Source organism: Artibeus jamaicensis, unplaced genomic scaffold (assembly GCF_021234435.1).
Source record: "Artibeus jamaicensis isolate MK-2021 breed Jamaican fruit bat unplaced genomic scaffold, CSHL_Jam_final scaffold_1964, whole genome shotgun sequence".
Classification (NCBI taxonomy): Eukaryota; Metazoa; Chordata; class Mammalia; order Chiroptera; family Phyllostomidae; genus Artibeus; species Artibeus jamaicensis.
In genome coordinates this window covers 56,160,657-56,186,173 of record NW_026522030.1, presented here as the reverse complement: position 1 = coordinate 56,186,173, position 25,517 = coordinate 56,160,657, and the positions used below count along the sequence as shown (strand labels likewise).

The 25,517-nt window shown below is 41.7% G+C and overlaps 1 protein-coding gene across 3 annotated transcripts in view; it reads left to right on the top strand.

Moving 5' to 3' along the window:
- Positions 1 to 25,517, top strand: part of SLC24A2 (solute carrier family 24 member 2) — a 245,865-nt gene that overhangs the window by 185,982 nt on the left and 34,366 nt on the right. For 2 of the 3 annotated variants that reach the window (XM_037132367.2, XM_037132366.2), the window contains exons 5-7: positions 1,983 to 2,033; positions 19,529 to 19,627; positions 22,770 to 22,888. In XM_037132367.2, coding sequence (XP_036988262.2) covers positions 1,983 to 2,033; positions 19,529 to 19,627; positions 22,770 to 22,888 — 269 coding nt within the window. The remainder of the gene's footprint in view (positions 1 to 1,982; positions 2,034 to 19,528; positions 19,628 to 22,769; positions 22,889 to 25,517) is intronic. The other variant, XM_037132368.2, reaches the window with a different exon arrangement.

The following is a 25,517-nucleotide window of genomic DNA, read 5'->3' as shown; positions in this document are numbered from 1 at the left end:
TCTAGACATTATCATAGCAGTAAGAATGTGTGAACTATACCAGACACAAACAGTTCCAATTCTGAGTACATAAAAACAAAATAAAGGATATGATTATATTTATTTATACCTGGCTCCACAAAAGACAAGTAAAGAATAATCACTTCTGCCACAAGCAAATGCTTAAAAATTTGGGATTAATACAGGAAAACATGTGTGCATATAGACAGTTTGCAGATAAAAAGATTCATTTAAAAAGGCACTGGTGCATCTTCACTGCATAGAATATGGTGTACACCCCACTTTGTGAACACAGAGCCACCCACGTTCTGTTTCTTGAGCAAATACTAGAGAATGCCAGCTGCTTATTCTGCTGCTTTCCCTCAGGGAAGAAGTAGAGGTTACAAAAACATTAGTAGGCTGATATAATCCATCAATTTACTGCAAGCCACCCACACACACATATATTATGTGTAAAGCCACCATGAGCACATGTTTAATATTTATGAAGGTATTTAGATCACTTAAGAATCCAAACTTGTGCAGTGTTATGTATGTAATAAACTATTCTTAAAATACCTGAGAAATTATATATTTTACTGAAGGTGATTCCCAGAAGTCATTTTTTTAATTCCATGTTATTTACACAAAATTCTACTTTTTACTGAAGCATTTGTATCCTTTGTCAAGCATCTGACAAAATCCAAAATAGGCCGCTTTCTGCAGAAACATAAAGATGAGGTGATTTTTCTCCCCAAAGCATAAGTTTGGATCGGTGTGTTAAAATAGCTTTAGGGAAAATTTTAGACACGTGGAAAAATAATATATATAGAATGCATAATAGAAATATAAAATAGAAGAATATTATTGTGTATTCGAGCTTTCATCACAAACACAAAACTCACCAATTATTAGTTAATTCATATGTGGATTTTCCATGGTTGCCCAAGTTAATAAGCCTTGGAAGCTTTCTACTGAATCATAAGGGTATCTCTTGAGTCTAATTAATTTCTTTTTGTTTATGGTGAGAGTATTATTACAATCAGAAAAAAAATTTTTAACTTGCTTACAGTGTTGATTTAAAAATCTGAAATTTTCAGATGAATAATAACAAAGTTTCTATTTCAGAACTGAAGTAAAAAGAAAAAAGCAGAAATGGTGCATTCCCACCTCCTCCCACCACCCCACCCCCCACCCCAAGCTGCCACTCCTAGCAGCTGACTCAGGATAGCTCACTTTCTGCCCAGGAAGTCCTTTGGTGATCTGCACACAGGAGAGGCTGCTGGTCACCTCCTGCCACCGGCAGTCTACGAGAGGCAGGCAATGCCTTGATCTGGGAGTTGTGACTGCTCTGTCACCTGTCTGAGCCAGGTGGTCTTCCCTGGAAATATACTTTCCTCTTCCTCCCAGAGCACCCTGTACCTTTCACAGTGCCTCTCAAAATGCTGTACCCATAGTATTCAGTGTTTTCTGTCTAAAATGCTAGATAAGAATATGAAGGGTTTTCATTGTTGGTTTTCCCAGGTAGCCTTCCTTAATCACTAGGAAGTTGTTCTATTGCAGAAGAACCGTGACATGAACTTCTGGGACTGCTGTTCCATGTCAAGGAATCCAGTGTTCACTAGCCTCAGTGAGCCTGGACATCATCCTCATCCAGCCTTTTCTTTTGGAGTGTCACCTGTAAAAATTACAGGGCTAGGCTAAACCTGGTATGAAGTTATCTTTGCCAAGTATTCTTGTTTCATCAGATGTTAAAATCACTGTGTCCTATTCTGTAATGTGGGCACATCCTACCCACAGTGGAATAATATATTTTAAGTGATTTCTGAAATGGGACATGAAAGCTGACTGCCACATGGTTCATGTTTGCACATCTCTATATAGTTACGATTGAGGGATTTGACAGTATAACTCTGAATCTGATTAATTAAGAATGTGTAAAAACAAAGTTCTTGCATTACAGCTCGTTCCTTATCTTTGTGTCTTTTACTGTGATGTTGTAGAACTTGGATCATATGGAAAACTAAAATATTATGACACAATGACTGAAGAAGGTAAGAATGATTTTAGAATTGTATGCATTAGCTTTTTTTCATTTATGGTGTCTGTTGCTTGCCCATTTCTAAGTCTCTTTTTTCCTCTTTGCATGACTTCAGTGACATTGTGTGATTTATTATTCTTTCCGCATTTTTGTCTAGTTTTTGCCATTGTGTTTATTTGGAATTGGAGACGTGCAATACCATGGGTGATCATGTTATTCCATTCAAACAATCCAAGCCATCTCAATTGTGTAACACACTCAAAGAAATGGTGTCGGCAGTGCAAACATGAGCACACACATACTGTGTAAGCATTCATTCCTCCACATGTTCACAAAAACATATAGAAACACACTCATCCAACAGTCTTTTAATATGCCCTTAATTTCAGAGAGGGGACTATATTCAGGTGATATTCTGATTTATGCAAAGCACTAAGCCACCTAAAGTTACTCCTAGACCCCACACCAGCTACAGACCTGTTTCTGGCTGAGGGGACTATAGGCTCATGCCCTTACCTCCTACAGTTCCAACCGACCCATCTGAGGGCATTACTCTGAGAGCCCAGGGTCAGCAGTCCAACCAGTAGAATTGCATGTATTGAGATTCACCGTCTTGAGGTTGGGCATACAATTTTTACCATTTCCCCTGGGTAAATGAAGTCTAACAAAGATTTACTCTTAAATGTATTTACTGATGAATCCCAGGCCCTATCCCAGAGCACAACCTTGCCCCTGTCAGAATCACTATTCTGGAATAAGTTCACCATGGAACAGCAATTTGGAAACCTTGCGTTCCTGTGAAGGGAGTTGTCCTAGTGCTCTATCCCCCATCTCATCCCACACATACCTCTACCTTTTGAATAATAAATAGTATGTGTAAGTTATGAAAACACTTGTGGTCTTGACATGAGTTTTTATAGTGATATTGACAAGAAATCAGAAGGTACCTACAAGGAGAATCAGCTATTTGTATCCCTCAGTGTGACAGATACTCCCAAATGTGTTGCATATCTTGTTTTCAGCTTCTAGTATTTCTAAGTTGCCTTAGCTTGCCAAAGAGTTCCTAGTTGCTTTGCATGCAAGAACAGCTGACAGCCCTTGGTAAGGGGAAGCCCCTTCGCAGCCCCTCTCTACTCTGGCTTCTGCACAACACCCAGGTCCTTCTCTGCTGCTGTCCCTGTGCTTTCGAGTAACCACTGTGATATTCCCTACAGCAGCAGACTTTCAAATTAGGATCTCAGGCTGGGCCCTCTTGTACCCCAGAGCCCTCCCAACAACCTGGGGAAATGCAGACTCCGTTGGGAGTCAGAGCCCCAAGAGCAGAAAATACCTCTGAGAATAAGTGTCCCCCCACTGAGAGGACAGAAACAGCAACCCCTACCTTATAGGAAGGCCCCTGCTCAAGCTGTTCTTTTCATTCTACGTCTTCAGACCACTTTGATTTTTAGTGGCCGTTGGCTTGAGAAGCCAAATCTTGGGACTCACTGACTTTATCAGTTGCTCACTCCTCTAGCACCTCCCGAGCCCCAGCCTCAGTTTCATGATTCAGGTGGCAGGTAGGTTTGTTAACTTCTACCTGATCTGTCATGACCTATCACTTTCTTTACTCCATTCTGTCCTTTGCTTTCCACCCTGAGGTTCCCTTGGCCAGGGCAGCTTCTGCCTCCTTCTTGCCTCAGTTGCCCCATTTCTCCCTTACCCGGTTTCTTTATTCTCTCCTTTCATATTCAGTTGAGCAAGCATTGCTGTCCAAATGCCCCCTTTCTCCTCCTCCCTACACCAGATCACATGAAGATGCAAAATGCTACTTCCAATTTGATGATTTCACTTGATACTGTCTGGCCTTTCTAGGCAGCAAAAGAGTCAAAATCATGTCTGCAGTGATAACCATGGCTGGCCCTGGTACAAGGTGCAGTTGTGTTCGGGGGCCCTCACTGGTCACCTTAAACATTTCCTGTTCTTCTCTTGACTTCCCTGTCCCTCCATGAATATCCCTTTGTGCTCTGTTCTGAGCTGAAGATGTATCCTCATCATGGTGATAGCTAATGGTAACTAAGACAGTATTTTAAAATTGCCTTCTATGAAATATAGTTTCATATCATGTCACTAGGAGTTTTATAACAACTCAGAAAAACAATAGCAAGATTGATTTTATAGTTAAATAAGTGGGAGAGCTTCTAAGTTAAGCTAAATAGGCTTCTTTACCATGTGCCTTGGAGCATTAAGTGCTGCTGTGCACACCAGCATATAGTGAGTCATAAAGAGGAATGAAGTTCACAGTATTTCCCAGACTTCTTTGGCTAGAAAACCCATCCTTCCGTGAAGCCTGCCGTGGAACTGTTTTGGAAATGCCAATTAGGGTGCTATCTTTCACCTGGAATAAGAACCTCTGAAAGATTAGTCTTCTAACCCATAGCAGTCCTTCTCAGTACTCATAGAAAGGATACTTTGGAATAGGAAGTCTCCATTAAGACACTTCAAACCACACCTTTTGGCAGCTGCATCCTTGAGCAGCCAGGCTTGGCTTAAACCTATGTCCAAGATTCCATCTAAAAGACTCAGCACAAGCTCAGGAAGCTCAGACCTGGAAACCACCATGTGGGACTTCTTAAAACTGTCAAAGGCCTCTCCCCTCTCACAGAAAATAATAACTGTGATTTATGTCACTTCCACGTTGTACAATTTAAGAAGTACAATTAAGATAAGACGTTCTGGGAAATAGTGGACTAGCCAGCCTTCAGGAGGGGGCTCTGTTTAAGCCATTTCTTTTCACAATTTTAGAAATGTGACTAGCCCTTGAGCAGTCCTTTATCATAATTGCTCATGTGACTAGTCATTATTTGTAACTATTTTCAGGGATTTCTCTGGATGTTGGGTGGTGTAAGCTACTTGCAATGAGGCCTGGGTTTTTTTCTACTCCCAAAATGTATAAAATGGAAAGATGGATTACATATACCACTTCATCCTAAGAGAAATCAAGTGATGATTTCCCAAATATGGAAGTTCTTTGGCATATATCAGCTCGTTATTTTAGCACTTCTTACATGAGAGGTACTCAATGCTTTGGGGGAACAAGAGATTAAAAGGTAGGCAGTTGGCCCCGTGAAACTTGTAGGTGGAGAAATCAAACACAGCAATAAAGGGGCCACCAAGAAGAAAGTGATAAGTACCATAAGTATTCAGAAGAAGATGACAGCTACAAGATTTTGTGGAGAAAGTGGTCTTTGAACTAGCCCCAAAGGATCAATAAATAGGAGTTAAATTGGGGAAGTAAATTCTGACGTACCAGGCTGAGAGAGGGATGAAGGGATGGGGAAACACCAACTTTACTATGTGCCTCCCTGCTGCTAGGTACCGTGCTGTGGACTTTATATATTTTATGTTATTTAATCATTAAAATGATCCCACAAGGTAGATTTTATCAAAGGTAGGAAAACCAAAGTTCAAAGTGTTTTATTAAAATGAGAAAACTAAGACCGAGAGAAGCAACATAATCTGCTCTATGGCTTAGAGGCAGTAAGTTGTGATGTAGGTAGAACCTGGATTCAGGACTGTGGCTTCCCCAAGCCCTGCCCTCTCAGCTCCCCTGTGGTCAGCTATCCAGCATGGTATGAGGACAGCACAGATGGGCAACAGAGTGGGAAGAAAGACTTGACTGAGACCATATTAAAGGAAAGGCTTGAACCACAAACTCAGAATGAGGACATCGTAGACTGCACAAGGAGCTACTGAATAAAACATAAACCCCTACTTGAACACTTTACCATAAACAGTTTACTTTAGTAAAAGACTATACTCACTCTTGGACACTGAACAAAAATTACAATATTTTGACAAAATTTATTCTTGTCCTTAGAGCACTTTTCCTTTCTTCCTTGTCTTTCTGTGCCCTAGGACCTAAACTGGAGCAACTCCCTGGGCCACACCCAACCTCCTCTCCCACCCCAATCCAGTCAGAATTATATCCACTCATTTGGTTATTCCCTAATGCACAGTTAGCAACTGCTGGGTCCAACCACGTTCAGTATGTCCCAGGCACTAGACTGGGTGCAGGGCCTGTGGAGATTAAAGGCAGTCCTTCCCCTAAAGAACTCCCACTCTAGTGAAGCACACAGGCAGGGAGATGACTGGTGGAATGGGCAGACTCAAGGTGCTAGGGGAGCCCAGTGGAAGGCAACTTCACTGCCTCAGTCCTGGGCTTAAGATGACAACTGTCTCACAGGCCATCTGATACTACTGTGTCCACTTAATAGTAAGTTCAGCACATGCTCCAGATGAGAGATTTAACTACACTTGTTAGATTAGCGAACTGCATTCCTCCCAAAGACAATACTTTCTTCTGCAACAAAATGTGTCCAGAGATGCAAACAAATGACTTTAGAAGTAGTCTTTTGGTAACCTCAGGTCCCCCTACATGAGCAGCCACCCCATCTCCTTGTAGAGTGATATGGCCTATTCTTGGAAAAGCAATCTCTAATTTTATTTAAAGTTAGTAACCCATAGTTTGCTTCTTATCTGCAGACATGCAGATGTCATGCCATTGTCACTCTGGACAATTCTCAATGAATTGAACTTGGCTTCCTTACTAATGTTACTCTAGAATGAAAAATATAAGAAGCTAGTTAAAAGAAACAAATTAATGCAATAGGACAAGATGAATTAAAAGCAGAAGAGATCTTTTCACCAATGGATTTATAAAAACTGGTAATATTTGCTCTTTGGAGAAAAGTATTCATAGAAACATATAGGTAAGCAGGCAGGTAGGTAGGCAGAAACCCTGACTAATATCTTGCAAAGTGCTGTATGGGGAAAGTCACCTTCAATGCATTATCCTAGACCTATTGACATTTAATAGAAGTCTCTCCAGAAAAATAATTTCTCCACTATTTAAAAAGTCAAGTTTGTTTGTGTAAGAAAAAAAGATAGAAAAAGTTGTAATATCAAGGGCAAAAATTATAATGATCTTTTCCTCAATGAAATTAACACTATTATTTCATGACAACCAACATCTCTTTTACCAAGCTGAGAAAATACTGTCTCTTGCAAATGAATCATGGGTCCTACATTGGGCATGTGTCTAAGTTGAGAACAATTCCATTATCTCAAAGAAACAAAAGCACCTCCAGGTCACCTACTCTAGCCATTTAATTAATATTCTTAATTGCAGTAAAATACTTCAGTACTTTTTTTCAAAGAGAAATTGAATTTGGGGATACCATTTAACAGTGTTTTTTTATTGCCCAAGATATATTCTCTGCAAATTTAGTAATAAAATAGGTTCTTACTTTTGGCTGTGGCCTTCACATTATATTTTAATTCTTGCTTGAATATGAGACTGTTGTATCCACAACATAGCAGGTAGGATAGATTCCACTGTCTATAGCAGAAAATTCTGATTAAAAGTAAGATAGTTTTTTTCTCTCGCAAGTAAAGGAGGTCCAGAAGCAGGCTAACCCTGGCAGATATGGGGTTTCCATAATAACCCAAGATGCAGGCTACTTTCATCTTTCTTCCCTACCATCCTTGTGTTTGAATTTCAAGGGTGCCTCATTGGCTGGATGTTGCTAGAGCTCCAGCCATCACACCTGTATTCCTGTTTTTTCTTATTTTTAGGGAAACTCCCTTTTAGATCCTCCCAGTAAAACTACCCGAAACTCAGTTACATGGCTACACCTAGTTTCAAGAAAGTTTGAAAATGTAGTTTGTTAAACTGGATGGTTTACTGTCAAAATAATTTAGGTATTATGTCTTTAGGAAAGGAAAATGGGATAGACACTAGGTAGGCAACATGCAATATCTCCACAAAAAAAAGATCATTTTTGTATGACTATACATTGATGCAGAAGACTAATAACAGAGCAAGCTACACATATGTGAGGGGTATTGAGAGCTTATGTTAAGTTTAACATACCTTTGTGATATCCAAACAGAGATGTGGAAAAAGCAGTAGATATAGAATCTGAGCTTGGGAGAGAGGTCAGGGCTATGGATATAAATGTGGAAGTCACACAATACAGGTGTTATTTGAAGCTACATAACTGGATAAGAATACCTAGCTAATGAATAGAGTAGAGGAGTCCAAGGATTGACCCTGGGTACTCCAAAATTTAGAGTCTGGGAAGAAAAGGGAGTCCCGGCAGAGGAGGCTGGGTTGGGCAGAGATCCAGGAGAGACTGATGTCCCAAAAGCCAAGAGATGAACTACCAAAGGAGGATGGTGAAAATGTGACAGCGTCAATGAATTGACCAATGAGACTGAATAATTGTTGCTGTAGACAGATAAAAAGTGATGGACAGAAAATGAGATGCTTCAAATGAGGAGTTTGGAAGTAGTGCTGTTACCGCTACTGAAGAGATCTAGGGTCTGACTGCAGGAGTGGGTGAGCTGGAGAAAAAGGTAGCTGGAAGTGAGTAGGTTAGGACAGTGAGGAACCAAGCATTGCAGGACCCACCCATGTAAAATTACCAAGGATGGTGGCAAGAGTAATGATGAAAAGAAAAATATTGAACTGGGTTCTGATGCCTTCGGGAACTCAGGAAGGGTGGCAAGAAAGTCATTAGGTGCGTAGGTGGTAGAGGTTATTGGCTTGTGCTTCAGAGGGAGAAAGAAATGGTCCAGATGTAGTGAGGATAAGAGGATAGAATGTGGAACATTTGGAGAGATGGGAAGCTGTCACTTTCAAGGTCCACAGAAGTAAAGAGGCCTTCAGGAAACACCCAAGTTTCATTGGGAACAAAAAAACAAAGGGAATGTTCAGAGAAGAGATTAAGAACCTAGAGATAGATCTACTGATGTCAGGGGCAGGAGAGTGAGTGAGGTCAGGGATTTTCAGGGCCATGTTAAGATAAAGGTCTGGATGGTGATGGATGACCCAGAGGCTGTGCTGAAGTAGACAAGGGTATAGCATGGAATGAGAGCTATCTAACAATGTGTTAGAAGTTCTTGCTTCGGATTGGCCCCATAGACAGTGTGCAGTGATAAAGTTGGGTGTGTCTTCCCAGAAGAAAGGAGCTTAACCACTCATTTTTATTATAAAAATATTGCATGCATGCAGAGGTAGGTAAAAAAGCAAACACTACAGAAAGACAATAAAAGTGGCTTTTCCTTTTATCCCTTGATTCCATTCATTCCTTAGAGTTAACCACTTTTATCAGTTTTTTAACATATTCTCTTTTTTCCTATATAATATTCTATTTCTGGCTTTTGCTTATTAATATATCTTGGAGATATTTCTGTACCAGCACTTTCAGAATTTCCTCATTCCCCTTAGCAGCTGTATAGCTCCTCCATTGTGTGGCTCCCCCATGGTGGGTTCAATCAATCCCCTGTTGATGAGCATTTAGGATATTTCCTTGTTTGTTTGTTTGTTTGTTTATCTAATTAATATAACAATGCTATATGAGCATCTTCTTTGTCCACACATTAAACTCTACTGAGCAAGTGATATATATCATAAATACCTAGAAATAGAAATACCAGATCAACAAAGACACACATTTTAAATTTTGAAAGTTATTGCCAAATTGCCCTCCAAAGGACTAGTACCAATGTACATCTCCGCTAACAGGGAATGAGAGAGCCTTGAATGAATTTAAATAAGTCCTCTGAGCAGAGATTCAAACTGACTTCATTACAAAGCAGATAAGTGTTGGTAACCTTCTAATTTGCTTGCTTCAGAAACCTGAATTTTTACCAATGTTGATTTAAAGCCGTGGTGCAGTTAGGATCAAAGTGTTTGTCCTCTCTAAATTAAATGACAAGGCTGTTCCTCCTCCCAGAATATCCAGTCTCCACTATAGCATGTGCCCTTCTTTCCTCCAGACCGGTCCCCACAGAAAGTCTGAGCAATGCACTGCAAGATACCTCACCACCTTCCAGGCACCAAAGTGGAGCCCGCCGGGCACAGACACCATTTCCAGTACTGTGTTGTGTTTCATTCATTCCAGGTCTATGGTTTCACTCATTCAGTCCAACTTCCCATAACCAGGGTTCTTTTCTGAGCTCTTAGGAACACATGGTCTTTGTAAGGCTGGGCCTTATCCAAAAACCACATGTATTTAACTCACTAGTTATTAACCACATCACTTCTTTAGAGATGTATTCTTTAAAGTATCTCCCTGGGGCTGGATTTTGGGAAGACAGCAGCCTGGTGAGCATAACCAGACCTACAAGCTCATAACCAGCATCACATCTGTCAGAAAAGACCAAACTAGCTATGTGAGTCAATCCACAGTCTTCCTGAAAACCAGGACCGTGGAAGTCTTCTAATTAGAATACATCCCGCTTTTCAAACTTCACTGCATCTTATTTTCATGATATAAACTGTCAGCAGTAAAAGCAGAAAGATTGGACCTGGCAATTAAAGGCAGATTTTGCCACATTGCATATGTAGAAGGTGTTAAGTGGCAGCAGAAGGCAAATTGTGGGTGCTTTTTTTGTCTATTTCTGACACCCTTAGAGCCGAAGATGTTAAGTTGCCTTCATCAGTCATACTTGAATACTGTTATTATATATTAATAATATAATTTCCCACCCCCATGAAGCTTCTTCTTTAAAAATAATAATAAAAAAGCTGGAATCTGTTTTACCAGGAGTCTGACATGTTCAACTAAGCATGGTTAAGTTTCTCTTTTGATTAACTCTGAAATGAATTGAATCATCTCATTTTAGTCATGGGCCACTAAACCTTCAGTCGGTTCGTTAAGAACTCTCAGCATATGTTCACACTTCTGTTGCAAACCCATGTTTCAAGTGAGATAGACAGGCATCAGTTTGCAGTATAAAATCAAAGACTCAAAAATACAGAAAATAGAAACCGGGAATACCTGATGATTTACGGACATGTGAAATCCAGGTGACAAGAGATGATGTATGTATATGAAACAGTGGCTGCCAATAAATAAATATTAGCCAAATCTAAAATCTTTCACTTTACATCACAATAAACAATTGGGTAGTATATATATCCATCATAAGAAAACTGTTTTTTTAGTTTCATTTTTTTATTTATAAGTAACCATTCAACACATATTTATTGAGCATCTACTATTTGCCAGGTGCTGTGAACAAATCAAAACTCTGCCCAAATGAATAGATTAATATTACAACTCATCTGCAGGGAGACACAGCCAAGAAATGGGCTTTGGCAGACTGACTCAGAAGTGATCTTTCCACCCATTAGCTGGAAATGGGGCTCCATGCTGGCAAATCTTGGAATCTGAGTCCTGCTCAGTAAAGTGATTCTTTTTTCCTTTCCCTCATAGATATCCACAGGGTGCAAGGGATGAGAACAAGAGGAAGACAGTCATTCAAACCTTTTATCTGGGCGCCTCTTCCTGGCTCAGAACTCCTGAGCTGAGATCAAAAAACCCCTTTGAGAATTTCTGTGTGTAGGCCATTTGTATCTGTATATATGAGAGAGAATTGTTCAGAAAATTAAGTTCCTAAAATAACAAAACTGATGACCTAAAATGATAAAGAACATTAGCTCACAAGCAGTGTCAGCCTCGGCTAAGGTCAGTAAGTTTGCCCTGTTGCTGAAGCAGCGTATGCTACCATCTCATACCTGCTGTAAGTATTTTGATTTGTAAAATTCCAATTTTGCCTGGCCATCATTAAATTGCCTATTATTTTAGGAGAGGTCTCAAAAAAGGACAAACATTAACTGTAAACACTATTAGACTTTGGAAATTGAACCACAGCGTTAACCAAGAAGGGACTCTACCGAGTTTCCTGCAGCTGCTTCTGGCCCTTCCTTCTTTCTCTGCCCCCAAAGGGAAAATGAATTCTGAATAGATTTTCATACAGCAAGCACTCCAACCACCTCAGACACACACACATACATGTCCTCCTTTGTTGTTTGTGTTAATGTTGGTGCATTCATAAACCCTTGCTGAGGACAAGCCTAAGAAGTAAGCACCGGGGGGTGAGGGGTGCTGGATGGATGAAAAACAGCACCCTGCCTATGAGGGGCCCACAGATTGGTTGAGAAGAGGGTCAGTAAACCGTCTCTGAGGCCCTACGACAACTGCTATGATAGGATAGGGATCAGGGCCCTGTGATAGAGAAACAGGCCAGGGTGCCTTGCCCGCCCAAGGAAAGGGCTGAGGGAAAGCTTCCTGAAAGATAAGATGCCTAAAGCAGTCTTAAAAAGGAATAAGACAAGTGGATAAGTGTGGAGCATTCCAAGCCCTGTGAAGGATAAACTGAGGGATGCTAGCAACGCACTTAAAAGCTGGAAGGCCAACTGAGAGGTTATAACCAACATCCAGGCTGGAAAGGATGGATCTAAAGTGTTCAAAGGTAGAGTCAAAAGGGACTTGGCAGCTAATTGCATGAGAGTGAGAGGTGGCTGGAAAATACCAGGCAAGTGGAAATCACCAAAGGAAAATACAAGCAGAAGAGCCCATTCCTCAAAAGGAAGGCAACGTGGGGTTTAAGGCATATTGAGTTTGACCATCAGCGAGCCTTCCAAGTGTAGATGTTCAGAAGCTCATTAGATAAGAGGATCTGGGTCAGAGATCTGACTCTAGAGACCATTGGCCTGCAGGTAGTGATTCACTGGGTCCTTTGTGAAAATGTGAGGAATGAGAAAGAGAGAGGAAGGAGGGAGCCCTGAGGAATAGTGACATTGACTGTGCATTCTGGAGACTCCTTGAAAATCAAAGAGAATTCCGAACAGAGGGGTGAGGAATGTCACTGAGATGCCACTGAGACATCAAATCACACAGAGGCAAAAAGCAGCCAAGAGTGGGTTCAGTGCAGTTGTGCTGACAAATGCCAGATGCAGAGTTCGTAGTGAAAAAAGGATTTGCAGGATGTGGAGGCACCCACATAGACTATCTTTGTCAAGGCGTGACTGTGAAGGGAAGGTGAGAGATGCAGCTCCAGCAGGCAACCTGTAATAGGGGAGAAGCTGAGGGAGACTTGACCATGATTCTGTGCTGAGGGGAAAGGGAAGGATTGAAGCCTGAAGCCCTGGAGAAGAAAGAAATTGGAAGGAAGGACAAAATATTGATCTTAAAGATGTCCACTTTTGAAAAACATTGTAAATCTTCCCGAATATTTATGAAAGCATTCTGATATTTCCAATGATAAAGTGACCCTGTTGGGAGACATCACAGAACCAATTGAACCAATTCACATGGTGACAGCTCTGTTCTTTATATACAACTCCAAAGGTTATTATGGAAAATTATTTTTTAAATCCTTAATAAGGAAATCTCTCTGCCTCATTTCATTATATGATGTGTTTGGCCACCACTTGAGCTAACAATTATGTACATAGTCTCATTAATTACAGGAACCAGTCCTTTGATTCTCTATAAATATAACTACAATTAAATTATGTTAATCGTTTTATTATGTGGCACATTCACAAAACATTTACTAAAGACAGTTCACAAAATACTTCATTACAATGCTAGCTTAATTTCCATGAATATCACTGTGGTCTTATAACAAATGGCTTTACCTGATGCTTCAAAAAATTAGAATAAATTATTTAGAGGTACTTCAAAATAGAATTAAGAATAAATGAACTCCATGTTCTCGGAGTTTTTTTGTTTAAGATGAAATTATTATTTTTAATGTTTACCCCTCTGTCTTCCACTTTTGAAATATGAACATCTAGCCCACCCCATTTTCTCCCATTTCTCTACAAAAAGTTCTCAAGGTCATGAGGCCCCATTGGGCCATGGGCTTGGATAGGCCTGTAAGGACTGACTTTGGGTCATTAACCAACAAGAAGCATGTTAAAAGTTGCCTGGAAACTCATCTATTTGCCTGGAAACCACAAACACAAGGATTTATTGAGCCCTACAGGGTGCTGGGGATATGACGGTAAACAAAACCGATGGAAATCTCTACCCTCCTGGACCTTGGCTACGGACAAATAATCAAGAGAAATAATGATATAGTATATTAGATGATGATAAATTCTTTAGAGAAAATGAACTAGGGATAAGAAGTGTTGAGAGGAAAGCAGCAAATTTAAATAAGCTGCAAGAGAAGCCTCAGAGAGACATTTGAACAAATACTTGAAGGAGTTGAGAGAATGAGTCCAGTGGATCTCTGGAGGAAGAACATTCCAGGTAGAGAGACCAGCAAATGCCATGGCCCTGAGGTGGAATAATGCACAGTGTTTTCCAGAAATAGCAAGGAGGCCAGCACAGCAGGAGCAGGGTCAGCTGGGTAAGGGGAAGGAGATGAGGCAGTGTAGTCTAGGTGAGCCTCACTGGATAGAATTTTACAGATCATTGTGAAAACTTTGGCTTTCACTTTGACCTGGGGAGCCAATGCAGGATTTCTCACAGAGAAGTGAGTGGCATCATCTGATTGACTTATTACTATTGATGCCAAGGTGAGATCAGCCTGGGGCACAGAGAGGTAAAAGTGGAAGGGGAGACTAGTTAGGAGACCAGCAGAATTATTTCTACCAGACCTAAATCTGGGTGGGGTGGGGTGAGGTGGAGGGCGTGGGGGGATGAGATTCAGAAATATTTTTAAAGTAGATGCAACAGATTACCAATGGATTGTATATGGAGAGTGAAAGAAAGGAAGGAGCTCAGGATGATTCCAAGGTCAGTGTCTGCTTCTTGCCACATCACTTCTGTTGTGTGATAGATCGGTCTGTTCAGATTGATGATGGATGGTCTGCCTGACTAGAGTCTATGCTTCCAGGGGAAAAGTCAAGGAACAAACAGAAGGAAAGTTCAGGTGCACTTTTGCTCTTTAAGCTACCTGCCAAACTTTAAGCTACAAAGACGGAGACAGGAAAGCCAGAACTGAAAACACAAAAATAGATTCAAATATGCTGTATTCAAGTTTCTCCTTCTGCTGCATTTTTTTCTCTTCTACAAAACCAACCTCTGCTCACAGAGGTGTGTGTGGGTGCCCCCTTTGCATCTATATATCCCTTTCATCCCATCTAGGCTGTGTTGCTGATGCTCAGGTTGTTCTGTGTCATCCAGGAGCTAATCTGATTGCCAACCCAAGGCTTCCTTATTACAGGTTTGGTGGGAAAGATATAAAGAAATTTCCAGAGGTTGTTTTAATTAATCAACAGCAGGACAGAAGAAAAAAATTTTTCCATTGAGTGAACAGACCCTCCGAAAGTTATTTTGCAAGGCAGCTTGGAAACACTCTAATTGTTTTACATCAGTTAGAGTGATTGAGTCAAAGATTTAAATTCCTACTTGTTTTTCCAAATTTGTTCTTATTCACATTAGGCCCTTATGCTTTGATCTTTTCCTTCTGTACCTTCCTACCACCCCTTCAACACACACTGTCCCAGGGACATTCAGCTGGTATTCTTTGGCAAATTGTAGACTAAAGTAAACTGTATTAAAATTGCGCACTAGGTTTTGATGTAGGTGCCTCACAATTTTAACAGAATTTGCTATTTTGTGATTTTAAGTATACAAATATTGATAAAAATACAATTTAAGGTTTTCACTGAAACAAATTATATTCTTTAATGTTACCTTAAAACATGAAAAATACTCAAAAAATCTTGATTCTTTACCCCCAGGCACAAAGCTAGTGTTTTTTAGATCTCTCCCTCAGTGGTGGCACCAACCATTCTGCCTGTGTGGAATTGGTGACTAAAATAGTTGATTGAAGCAATCCCTTTACCACCTAGGTCTCTTGCACCTGAGGCTGCTAAGCATCAATTCAGTTTTGAATATCATTTTTTTATATTGAGTAATTTATGGGAAAAGGCCTGTCATTCACTTTCATAATAAAAACCCTTTCTGAGTCAATTCCTGAGCATTTACTGTGTCAATGGCCTTCTAAACCCCTGCTGTGCATTAATGCACTGAGCCTTCCCACAGCTGCGTGAGATGGGTGTTCTTATGATCCCCATCTTAAAATTCAGAGCCTGAGACACAGAAGAGTCAAAACTCTGAAAGTTAAAAATCAGGAAATTCTTTTGAGCTGACCCAAGTCCATTGTGTAGCTGAAGTGGCTCCCTGCCTGTACTCTGCCTTCCCTGGGGAAAGGGAAATAGCTGATCACCATTTATCCCTTTTTAAGATTTCGAATGTATCAGTGTTTAAATCACAGAAGGACAGCTCCATCACCTTGACCTTCTCATTTTCAGGGAGATATAAAGTGACACTTTTCCTAATTGGTTTTGGAACTGACTTTGGAAGACTCACTGAAACTTGAACCCCAATGCAACAATGCCCCCAAGATGCTTAAACTGTCAAATCAGGATGTTGCTAATTCTCTAATCCTACAAGTGTGGACTGAGAAAAGAGAAGATGTCAACGATTGTCCTAAAGCAACTCAAGACCACCTCACCCTTACCCCTGAGCTTCTCGTTAATTTAGTTTTCTTTTTCCTCTTATTTACAGATTTCTTCCAATGCCAGGGATTGTGATAAGCCCATTACACGCATTTTCTCACTTAAACTGTGCATTTGATTCATGAGCCAATGCCATCAGACTCCCTATTTAATGGAGCTTAGAGATGTTCAGGAACTTTCCAAAACTCACCCAGTAGAAAAAGTAAAAGAGGCAGGTTTCAAACTCAAGTCTACCTGCCTCTGCACATCCATTTAATCACAATATTGTGCTGTCCCTGACACACACCCCTTGCTTGGTGTTCTCCCCAGCTTGTGGCTTCAGGCTGAACCAGTCGTGAGGGTACCATGCCTTCTTACCCCAAGGGCTGCTTTGAGAATCACAGGTTCTGGGATGGTTTCTGCCCCAGAGACCTCATGCTCACTCTCATCCTATTAGCCTCTTCTTCACAGCTCTCAAAAGCTGCCCTGTGTAACCTCAGGGGAGTCTGTTGGTCTGGACCACCCCCCCCCACCCTCAAGGAGCACACTTGAGTGCTCAATTCTGAAGGTGGGCCTTCAACTGCTGCTTTTGTAGAAACTAACCTTTTCTTTTTTAGAGAATTTATTTGGGGTGACATTGGTTAATAAAATGTAGAGAAATTAATCCTTAAGGGAAAAAAAACCCTTTTAGGCTGTGGAACAGCCATTGTCAGCACTGAGACTGCAGAATGGTAATCAGGTCATGTTCACTGGGACACAGGTTGAATTAAAGCAGTTGCAGAAGGAGGAGGAGGCGCTTTGCCTCCTGGCAGGCCCCTAGGGTAAACCCACAGAGGGAACAAATAAGGCTGATCCCTCCCACCTTTCTATAATAGCATAAAAAACTGAGGTGCTGCTGCAATGGGAGAAGTGGTGAAACCATCTAGAAAACCCTCGATGACCTGTTAAAATGTTTAAGAACCTACAAAATGCCAATTCTACAGTCATTTTCTATTCTTTCCCCCCAATCCTCCTTTAGAGAATTTGGGGAAACCAACCAACGCATGACAGTGACCTTCACTGTGATGTTTTCTGGCAGAAGGATAGCCAACCCCCTCTGTACTTTTGGATCTTTTTAATAATCATTTTTCTCCGATATACATCGAAGCTCTGAAAAGTCTCTTGTAACCACAAGCAATATGCAAGTAACTGGTATCTGTCAAATTTTTTCTCTGCCGTGATTCATGACTTTGGGGCATTACTTGGATTGGGTTATTTCAGGTTTTATTTCCACAGGCTTATTTGTTTCCTCTTTTGAATGCTTTCTTGCTTCATTATTTTATATATAATTTTAAAACAGCAAGTATTGATCATCATTATTTCACTTTGCTGCTGAATGAGCCAAGTTTGAAGAGTGACCCTGAAAGTGCAGAGCAGTTTTATTCATAGAAGTCTCGTCTCCTAAAAAGTTTCAAAACTTTCTTTTTTCTCTTCCAGTCTCTCTGATAGATGGTTTGAGGCCTTCTCAAATTTTCTTCTACAGGAAATGCCCCTCCTCAGGCTTATATCAGGAAAGTGTCTGGCATCCATGCTTCCTGGTCAACCTCGAGACCATCACAGCCCCAGCCTACCTCCTCCATCCTTGAATTTCTTCCTTTTCTCTCCTTTTTCTTTCCTTCCTTGGTTCCCTTTTACCTCCTTCTTTTTCCAGTCCCCAGACTTTCTTTTGTTTCCCTTTTTCTTCCTAGAGTTTCCCTTGGAGATTAAACACCAACAGCTAAATTCAGAACATGTTCAGCGTGGTGGACCTAATGCCAACCTTCAGCATTCCTCAAGGATGAGCATCATGCCCATCACTCCTTCTTCCTCATTCCTCATGATGCCCAAGCCACCTGGAATGCTGTCCTTCCTACCTCCCTTGAGAGTGTGCCCTCCAGAGTACATTCATCACATCCTAGAGGCTGCCTTTGCAGTAGCAAGGCCCTGGGTTATGACTAGTGGAGCTTGTGAGCAGAAAGGACTCTGTCCTGGGTCACTTTCACCCTTATAAACAACCGATCTCACTCTCCTTCTCAGCTTTAGTCACTCCCAACCAGTCATAAAAGTCACCACGATGACCAGACCCCATGACTTCCACCCATGGCAGAGGTGGGGGGAATGGATGCCAATCTGCCATGCCCATCCTGGGAGCTACTCTCCAAGAGAAATATTTTGGGTTTGGTTTTGTTTAGTTTCTTTAGCTTTTGGTCTAACTAGGAAAGTGGAATGAAATCACCTATTAATACAGTGCTAGAGAACCCAACAACAAGTAAATACCTAGTAGGAAAATTGGAGGGGTTGTGGTATTTGCCGGGATAGGTCATACCTGAATCTAGGCAATAATCAGTTTAAAATAAGGCTTCTTTCTACCTTGAATGTTCTGGGAAAGTGGTGGGGGAGGGGGAATCAAGGATTAAAGAAGAAAAATGTATTATGGTTCATTAATCTCTACATTTTGCATGCTTTTTTCCTCTGCTTGTTGCATGTACTTATCCATTAATTAATGTCAATGATGAAAAAGAAATGAAGCATTATACTTGTGGTACAGCTGTTCAGAATGATTACTTTGAGAGTGGTGTGTTTTCCAGCATCTTTCTCTGAGCATCTCATCATCAACAGATACTACTCGCTGTGTCAGTTGACCATTCTTTGCCCTGAGTCCCCAAATGGAATCAGTTGTCTCCCTGATACTTTAATTGCAGCTGACTCAGCTAATTTGAAAAGCTTTGATGCATGCTCCTGACTTCTTTAGATACTGCAATGTTAATTGTGGTAAATATTTAAAACCCAAAGTCAAATCAAAGGGCCCATGGGCTTGGCTTTCCATTGTCAAAAGCCAGTTCTGGAATGAGCATTTAATTCCAGAGATGTGGCTATACCTCCAGAGAAGTTCTGTTTCTCAGCAGTAGTGGGAGTTTTAGTGGTGACTGGTACTTTCATTTATTTTGTAAGCAATTGAGAGGGTGGGGAGAGGTCCAGGTCAAACATTTCATCTGTGGTCTGGCAGCTTAAGACTGTCAAATAGAGAAGCAAGCTGAAGAATCCACAAAGCTAAGAAAGTGCCCTTTATGCAGAGCACAGGGTGTCTGGATTGGACAGAAAGGAGTGGTCGCTGCTATAATGCCACATAACTAAGGAAGCCAAGGGCCTCTATTTTCCTTCTCATCCTGTTTCCTTCCCACTACTTTCTCTTGCTTCAGGGAGGTTCAGAGAAAAGGCCTCAATTCTCCACAAGATCGCCAAGAAGAAATGTCAGGTGGATGAGAATGAGAGGCAGAACGGGGCTGCCAATCATGTGGGTGAGTCCAGGGAGACCTGATCCAATGCCTTTCCTGTGGTGCATGGAGGGGAATGAGAGCAGGACCCAGTCCGGGCACACCTGACTCAGTGCAGACAGAATCCTACTGCTTAGCCCTTTCCTGAGTGTCGGGAAGAGTCTACTTCCCTGGGTGCACACAGACCATGGACAGACACTGTGTCACCTGTCCTGAGGGAACTTCAAGAAGCGTAAAATGATTCTTTGAGGAACCTGAAATAAAACCAGCTTATAAACCAGACATCTCTCAAGGACTAGAAAATCATTTGACTTTCGGGATTCCACATAAAGAGGACACATACATCCCCATCATTTATTATTAAACAAAAGGTGAAATTCTTGCCCTGTAACCAAACTTTATACCTATGACATTGCATACAGCACACCCACTGGTTTACCAGCTGGTTCACTTAGTGACAGCTAAATTGAGTGGCAGGGTCCCTGCCAGATGACACAGCGTGCCCTTTCTCAAGAATTCAGCAATACTAGCTCAGGTCTTTTCTGGCTGACTTTTTCTGAGCTCCTATGTGACTAGATCAGGACATTCGAGCATCTTATTTTAACTTGGGACAAGATGTTCCTCCTCTCCTGTCTGTAACTATAATATAGCTCTCTGATTCTAAATGCAAACTAAATTTAACTTAATCTGGATCTATGCTATAAATGATGTCATTACCAAAGATACTAAAATTATCTGCAGGCAAAATTCAATAGTGTTCCATTCAAAATATATGCCACTCCTTAGGAGTGTTTTGGCTACTGCTATTACTCTGACTTCCAGCTCAGAGAAAACCTTTGGCTGAGCAACAGTTAAGATTCTATTGGCTATGAAAAAAAAACTGGAAGGACATACACTAATATTATTCATACATAATATGAATAATAGCTACTTCTTGGGGTTGGTATTATGAATTATATCTTTTATCCCTACTTGCTTATGCTTCTGTGAACTTGGACGCATTTTTTGGAATGAGCATATCTTGCTGTTGTATTATAAAAATGAAAAATGCACAGCCACACCACAGAAGTCTAATTGCATAGGCCGAGTTTTGCTTGTTATATTTGAGTTTGATTACACAAGCTATTTTGCTGCACCACTTGTTCATTTTTGTGGAATTCTTATGGAATGAGGCAGCTTGGAGTACAAGACTTAGATGCCCAGGTCAGTCCCAGGCCTCTTCCTAATGAGGCTTTCATTAACCCTTCATGAAGTGGTAGGACCCATAACTCCAAGGATGCTCCCTATGCAGGCTGGGACTCTGAAAGACTGTAACTAAAAAACAGTGTATGTCTAAAACACATGCTTTACAAAGTGAGTCCAAGATTTATCTTCACATGTTCTTTGGTGATGAGACCCCGGCCTGACATGTGAAAGCATGTCATAAGCTAAGACAGGCATACTTGGTTAGATATTATACCTGGGAGGTTGTTTCTTCTCATCTATTCATGTCTTTTCTTGAGCATCTTAACTCCATTTTGGTATCCATTAGCCTGCGTTGGTAAGGTCAAGTTTGGCCATTGCAGGCTATCCTAAAGCTGTATTACTTCAGCCCATAGACTCCCCCAAACAGAGTTTTCATATTTCCCTATACTTAGTACTTTTTAGTTTAAATAACTGAACCAAGCATGCTAGGAAAACTGACATAGCCACACACAGCAGAGCATCGCATACAGATCACTGTCACTACTAAAAACATGGAAAGATAAATTGGAGTTTCTATGGCTTTCCATATGCAAATATTTTATGCCTCTATATTTCACAATTAAATGTATAAATAAACAAGCATTTCCCTATGATTTCCAACATTTGGCAACTTCAAATCCAACAATTTCTGTGTAACTCTCAAATTATTTTGAGTAATGTTTTACTGTGGGGCCACTTTCCTTGCAAGTCCCCCCATGTGCCATGAATGAGAGTAAACATGACAGAGATATGATGTGATCTGCTTGGGGAGGAGAGGTGGCCAGTTTCCCAAAGGAAAAAGGCCTTGAGCAGTGGCCAGTTTCTCAGGGGAAAAAGGTGTTGAGCCCCTTCCTCCAAGGACCTTTATTGGGTTGTAATACACAGGAATACAGGGTAGCAAGGATCAAACAGTAGATAACATTGCAAAGAAATCTGAGGGCTTAGTCCGAGTCAGAGTCTGTCAAGAAGACTTTTAGGGTTTCCTGCTCAAACCCTTAACATATGAATGAAAGCACTCTTAGCAGAGCAGATTTCACAGGTTTATCAAGAAGTCTTTGTGATGCCAGATTTTTCTCTAGGACATGGCTCTAGCAAGGCAAGGAGCTGCACCCCTCCCCATCGGGTATTCAGGCTTAAGAGGATTAGAGCCAGGAAGTGCTTCTCCCAGGGAACATGGGGATTTGAGTTTTGTCAAAGCTGTGGCGGGGGGGCAGGGGTGAGAGTCCATTGCTCTTTGTTGCAGGTCCCCCCCCAATTCCTTCCACGAAGGCCTCCCAAGTGATCATGTCTGGCCTAGGTTGCCCCTCTCTGAGGGGTCGTTCCTGCCATGGACATCGACCATGCTTTGAGGGAAAAGAGGAAACTGAGTCAGCATTTGCTATCAGAGACAAGCTTTGTCTCCTGCGGTTCGCATTCCAAAGGTCCTCACTTGCCCTTAGCCACAGGGGGTCGAGTTACAATTCCTAGAACCAGGCAGAGCAGTCCACAACATTTTACCAGTGAGAGAAATTCTTAGTTCTTCTGGATTCGCTAAAAAAAGAAAACATTTTGATATGCCTGATAGTGCTCACGACCAATACTGATGAGCATTCTGATGCTCCTGGTGCCCCGACCCTGAACTACACAGCTTCACTGTCTTCTGAAGCCCAGACTTTACCCTGCACAGCCAGAGGGCCTGGGAAACCTTTTACTTCCCTCCCACTGAAGTTGTGGCAGACCTCTATGGTGCCTGAACACGAACCACCTGGAGCTATTCAAGAGAGCACCAGTGCTGAGTATGCTAAGCACGGGGAAGAATGGTACCAAACCCTTGCCATTTGGTGCAACCCCAGCTTTATCTCCCCTCAGAGACCACCATCTTCTCCCTCAGCCCAGTAGTTTAGGATATGCTTTCCAATACGGTTCTTACCCCCATTGACTCCATTCGCTTTCTTTGTCACAGAAAAAATCGAGCTCCCAAATAGCACCAGCACAGATGTTGAAATGACGCCATCCAGTGAAGCTTCGGAACCTGTACAGAACGGAAATCTCTCCCACAGCATTGAGGCTGTGGAAGCCCAGGTAGGGCTTCTTTTCATGGCTTCTCTGGGCTGCTGTTTTTTGATACCTAGTATAGTAGCATGGAGGTTACATTCTCCCTGGAAGCCCTGCTCCCAGTGGGGACGACACAGGCAGAGTTTTGTTTGTCCTTGTGTGTATTTCCCAGCACTAGCCCGGGCCCCACATGTATCACACTCTCCAGCCACTGAATAAATACGCATTCTCTAAACCACTGTTTCTCAGGGTGAGGTTGGAGGACTCATGCATCAAATCATAAAAATGCAAATCCCTGGGCCATACCTCAGACATGATGAAACAGCACCCTGGAATCCACATTTCTAAATTTGCCTCCCAGGTGATTCTTAAAGCCCGATCAAGTTTGTTGCTGCTGCAGTCTAATCCTTTCTGTCTATAAGGTCAGGATTAAGTAACAGAGAAACCACAGCCATCACACCTATTTGGCCTTCCCAGTCCCTACAGCTGAAATAGTTACAATACTTGACATTTACAAGTATTATGTACCACAGATTTGGTGCTAGGCACTTTATATGTGTTATTATCTTTAAACCTCACAGCCAAAACTATAGTTATTTAGTGTCTCCTTTTTATATTTGAGAAAGCTAAAGCTTAGCAAGATGCAGTAGTTAATCAGGATTACCAGCTTGTAAGTAGCAGAGCTGAGATCTGATCTCAGGACTGTCCGAATATAGCACCTACTCTGTTTCCACCACACAGCTCTGCCTCTACAACAGAGCTGCTCAGAGAAGAAGGTGGGGGGAAGAAAGAGCGAGTGGTACTTGTGAGATTTCTGGGTCTCATCCTGATGGGGTGAATCAGAACTTGTAAGACCTTGAGTCCCAAACTTGCATTTTAATCAGGCACCTGGGTCAGTGTTTCTCAAACTTTAATATGCCTATGAATTTCCTGGGAGATCATGTTAAAATTCAAATTTGTCAGGTTCAGAGTAGGGCCCAGAGTTTGCAATTCTAATGAGTTCCCTCGTGATTCCAATGCTGCTGGTCCAAGGACCCAGCGCCTGAGACCCACTTCTCGAGACAGAATTTTCCCAATGAGCTGAAAAGTTGTGCAGCGCCCACAAAGAGAAGCCCAGCTATAGTGCATCTGTCCTGCACTCTCCCCTCACATATACCAGGACCCACTCTGCAGCAGAGGGGGCCTGCAAGTCTCAGGGAAAAACGCTCATGGTTGCCCTTATCCTTAAAGGAACGTGCAAGGAAAGTTTCTTCACAAACAAGAAAAATAAAGGTGTTGAGCACCTTTCACACACCTATTGGTCATTTGTATTTCTTTGGAAAGATAACTAGGTTGTTTGTCCATTTTTTAAATTGGGAGCTCTCGCTCTTTTAATTTATTTTTTATTTTTATGTATTTATTTTTTGGCTGTTGAGTTGTAAGCGTTCCTTATGTATTTTGGATATTAACCCCTTAAAAATATGTACAGCTTGCAAATATTTTCTCCCATTGTTTAGGTTGCCTTTTCAATTTGTTGATCGTGTCCTTTGCTGTGCATTTCACAATGTATATACTTCTATCCCATCGTCACGTTATACACCTTAAGTACATAGGATTTCATTTGTCGATTACACCTCAGTAAAGCTGGAAAAATAAACGATTAAAGGAAAGGATAAGGAACGGCAGCTCTTCCTGCCCTTGTCTCTTCTGCCTTCTGGGCCCTCGCCCTCCTGCCCAGCGCCCTGCGGTCCCTGCGCATTTGCTCAGGGGTGAGCCGGCAGAGCGGCCTCTGTCCACATGGATAAGCAGCATGTGGCAGCAAGAGGCAGGCCCCCAGGACATCTGGTTGCCCTTGGGGATGGCGCAGCCATAGGTGTGTGGAGGGCAGCCTGGTTGCTGTGCCTCTCCATCTGGCTGGCAAAAGGATATCTGTGCCCCCCACAAGGGAGCACCTTGCTACAGGGGAGTGAGAGAGTTCCAACTGACCTCTCTCTGAGTGAAGCTCTGACTGCCAGGTCTCACACAGGGAAACAGGACAGATCCGTATACTACCCTGCTACACTAAGAGTGCAAGGACAAACAGACCTTGAAAGAGCCACCTGCCAGCTGGCTGCAGAACAACTTGGTAGTGAACTCCATATCCAACCAGGAAAAAGTTGCCTCACTTTAGTTTCCTCATCTGCAAAGTACTGGTAACAATAGTACCTGCCTCGTTAGGTTTCCTAGGACAGTTACATAAGATAATGTACATGCACAGAAGTAAGTGCTTCCACTTATATCATATCATATGTTCATACTGACCATACAAGTATCATTAAAGGTGTCCCTGCCCCAGAGGAACTCCATGTAGGGAAAATAAAAATGTATTTTATATATATAAACCCTTGGGGTGGTCAGGGTGTAATATATAAATAAGTAAACATTTGTGGTAGGTAAATCATTATGGTCTAATGTCTGTACAGAGTGCTCTGAGAGATAAGTATAGAATCTGCTTAGAAGAGGGGACATTTGAACTGGGTATTGATGGCAGAGTAGGAGTTTGTCTCTCAGAGAAGGAGGAGATAACCAAGATGACAATATGTGCAAAGGTATAAAACCATAAGAGGGTGATTCATGGTTAGTGATTGGCACCAGACTTGGAGACTGAAACATAAGGTAAGAAGTGAGGAGAGATCCA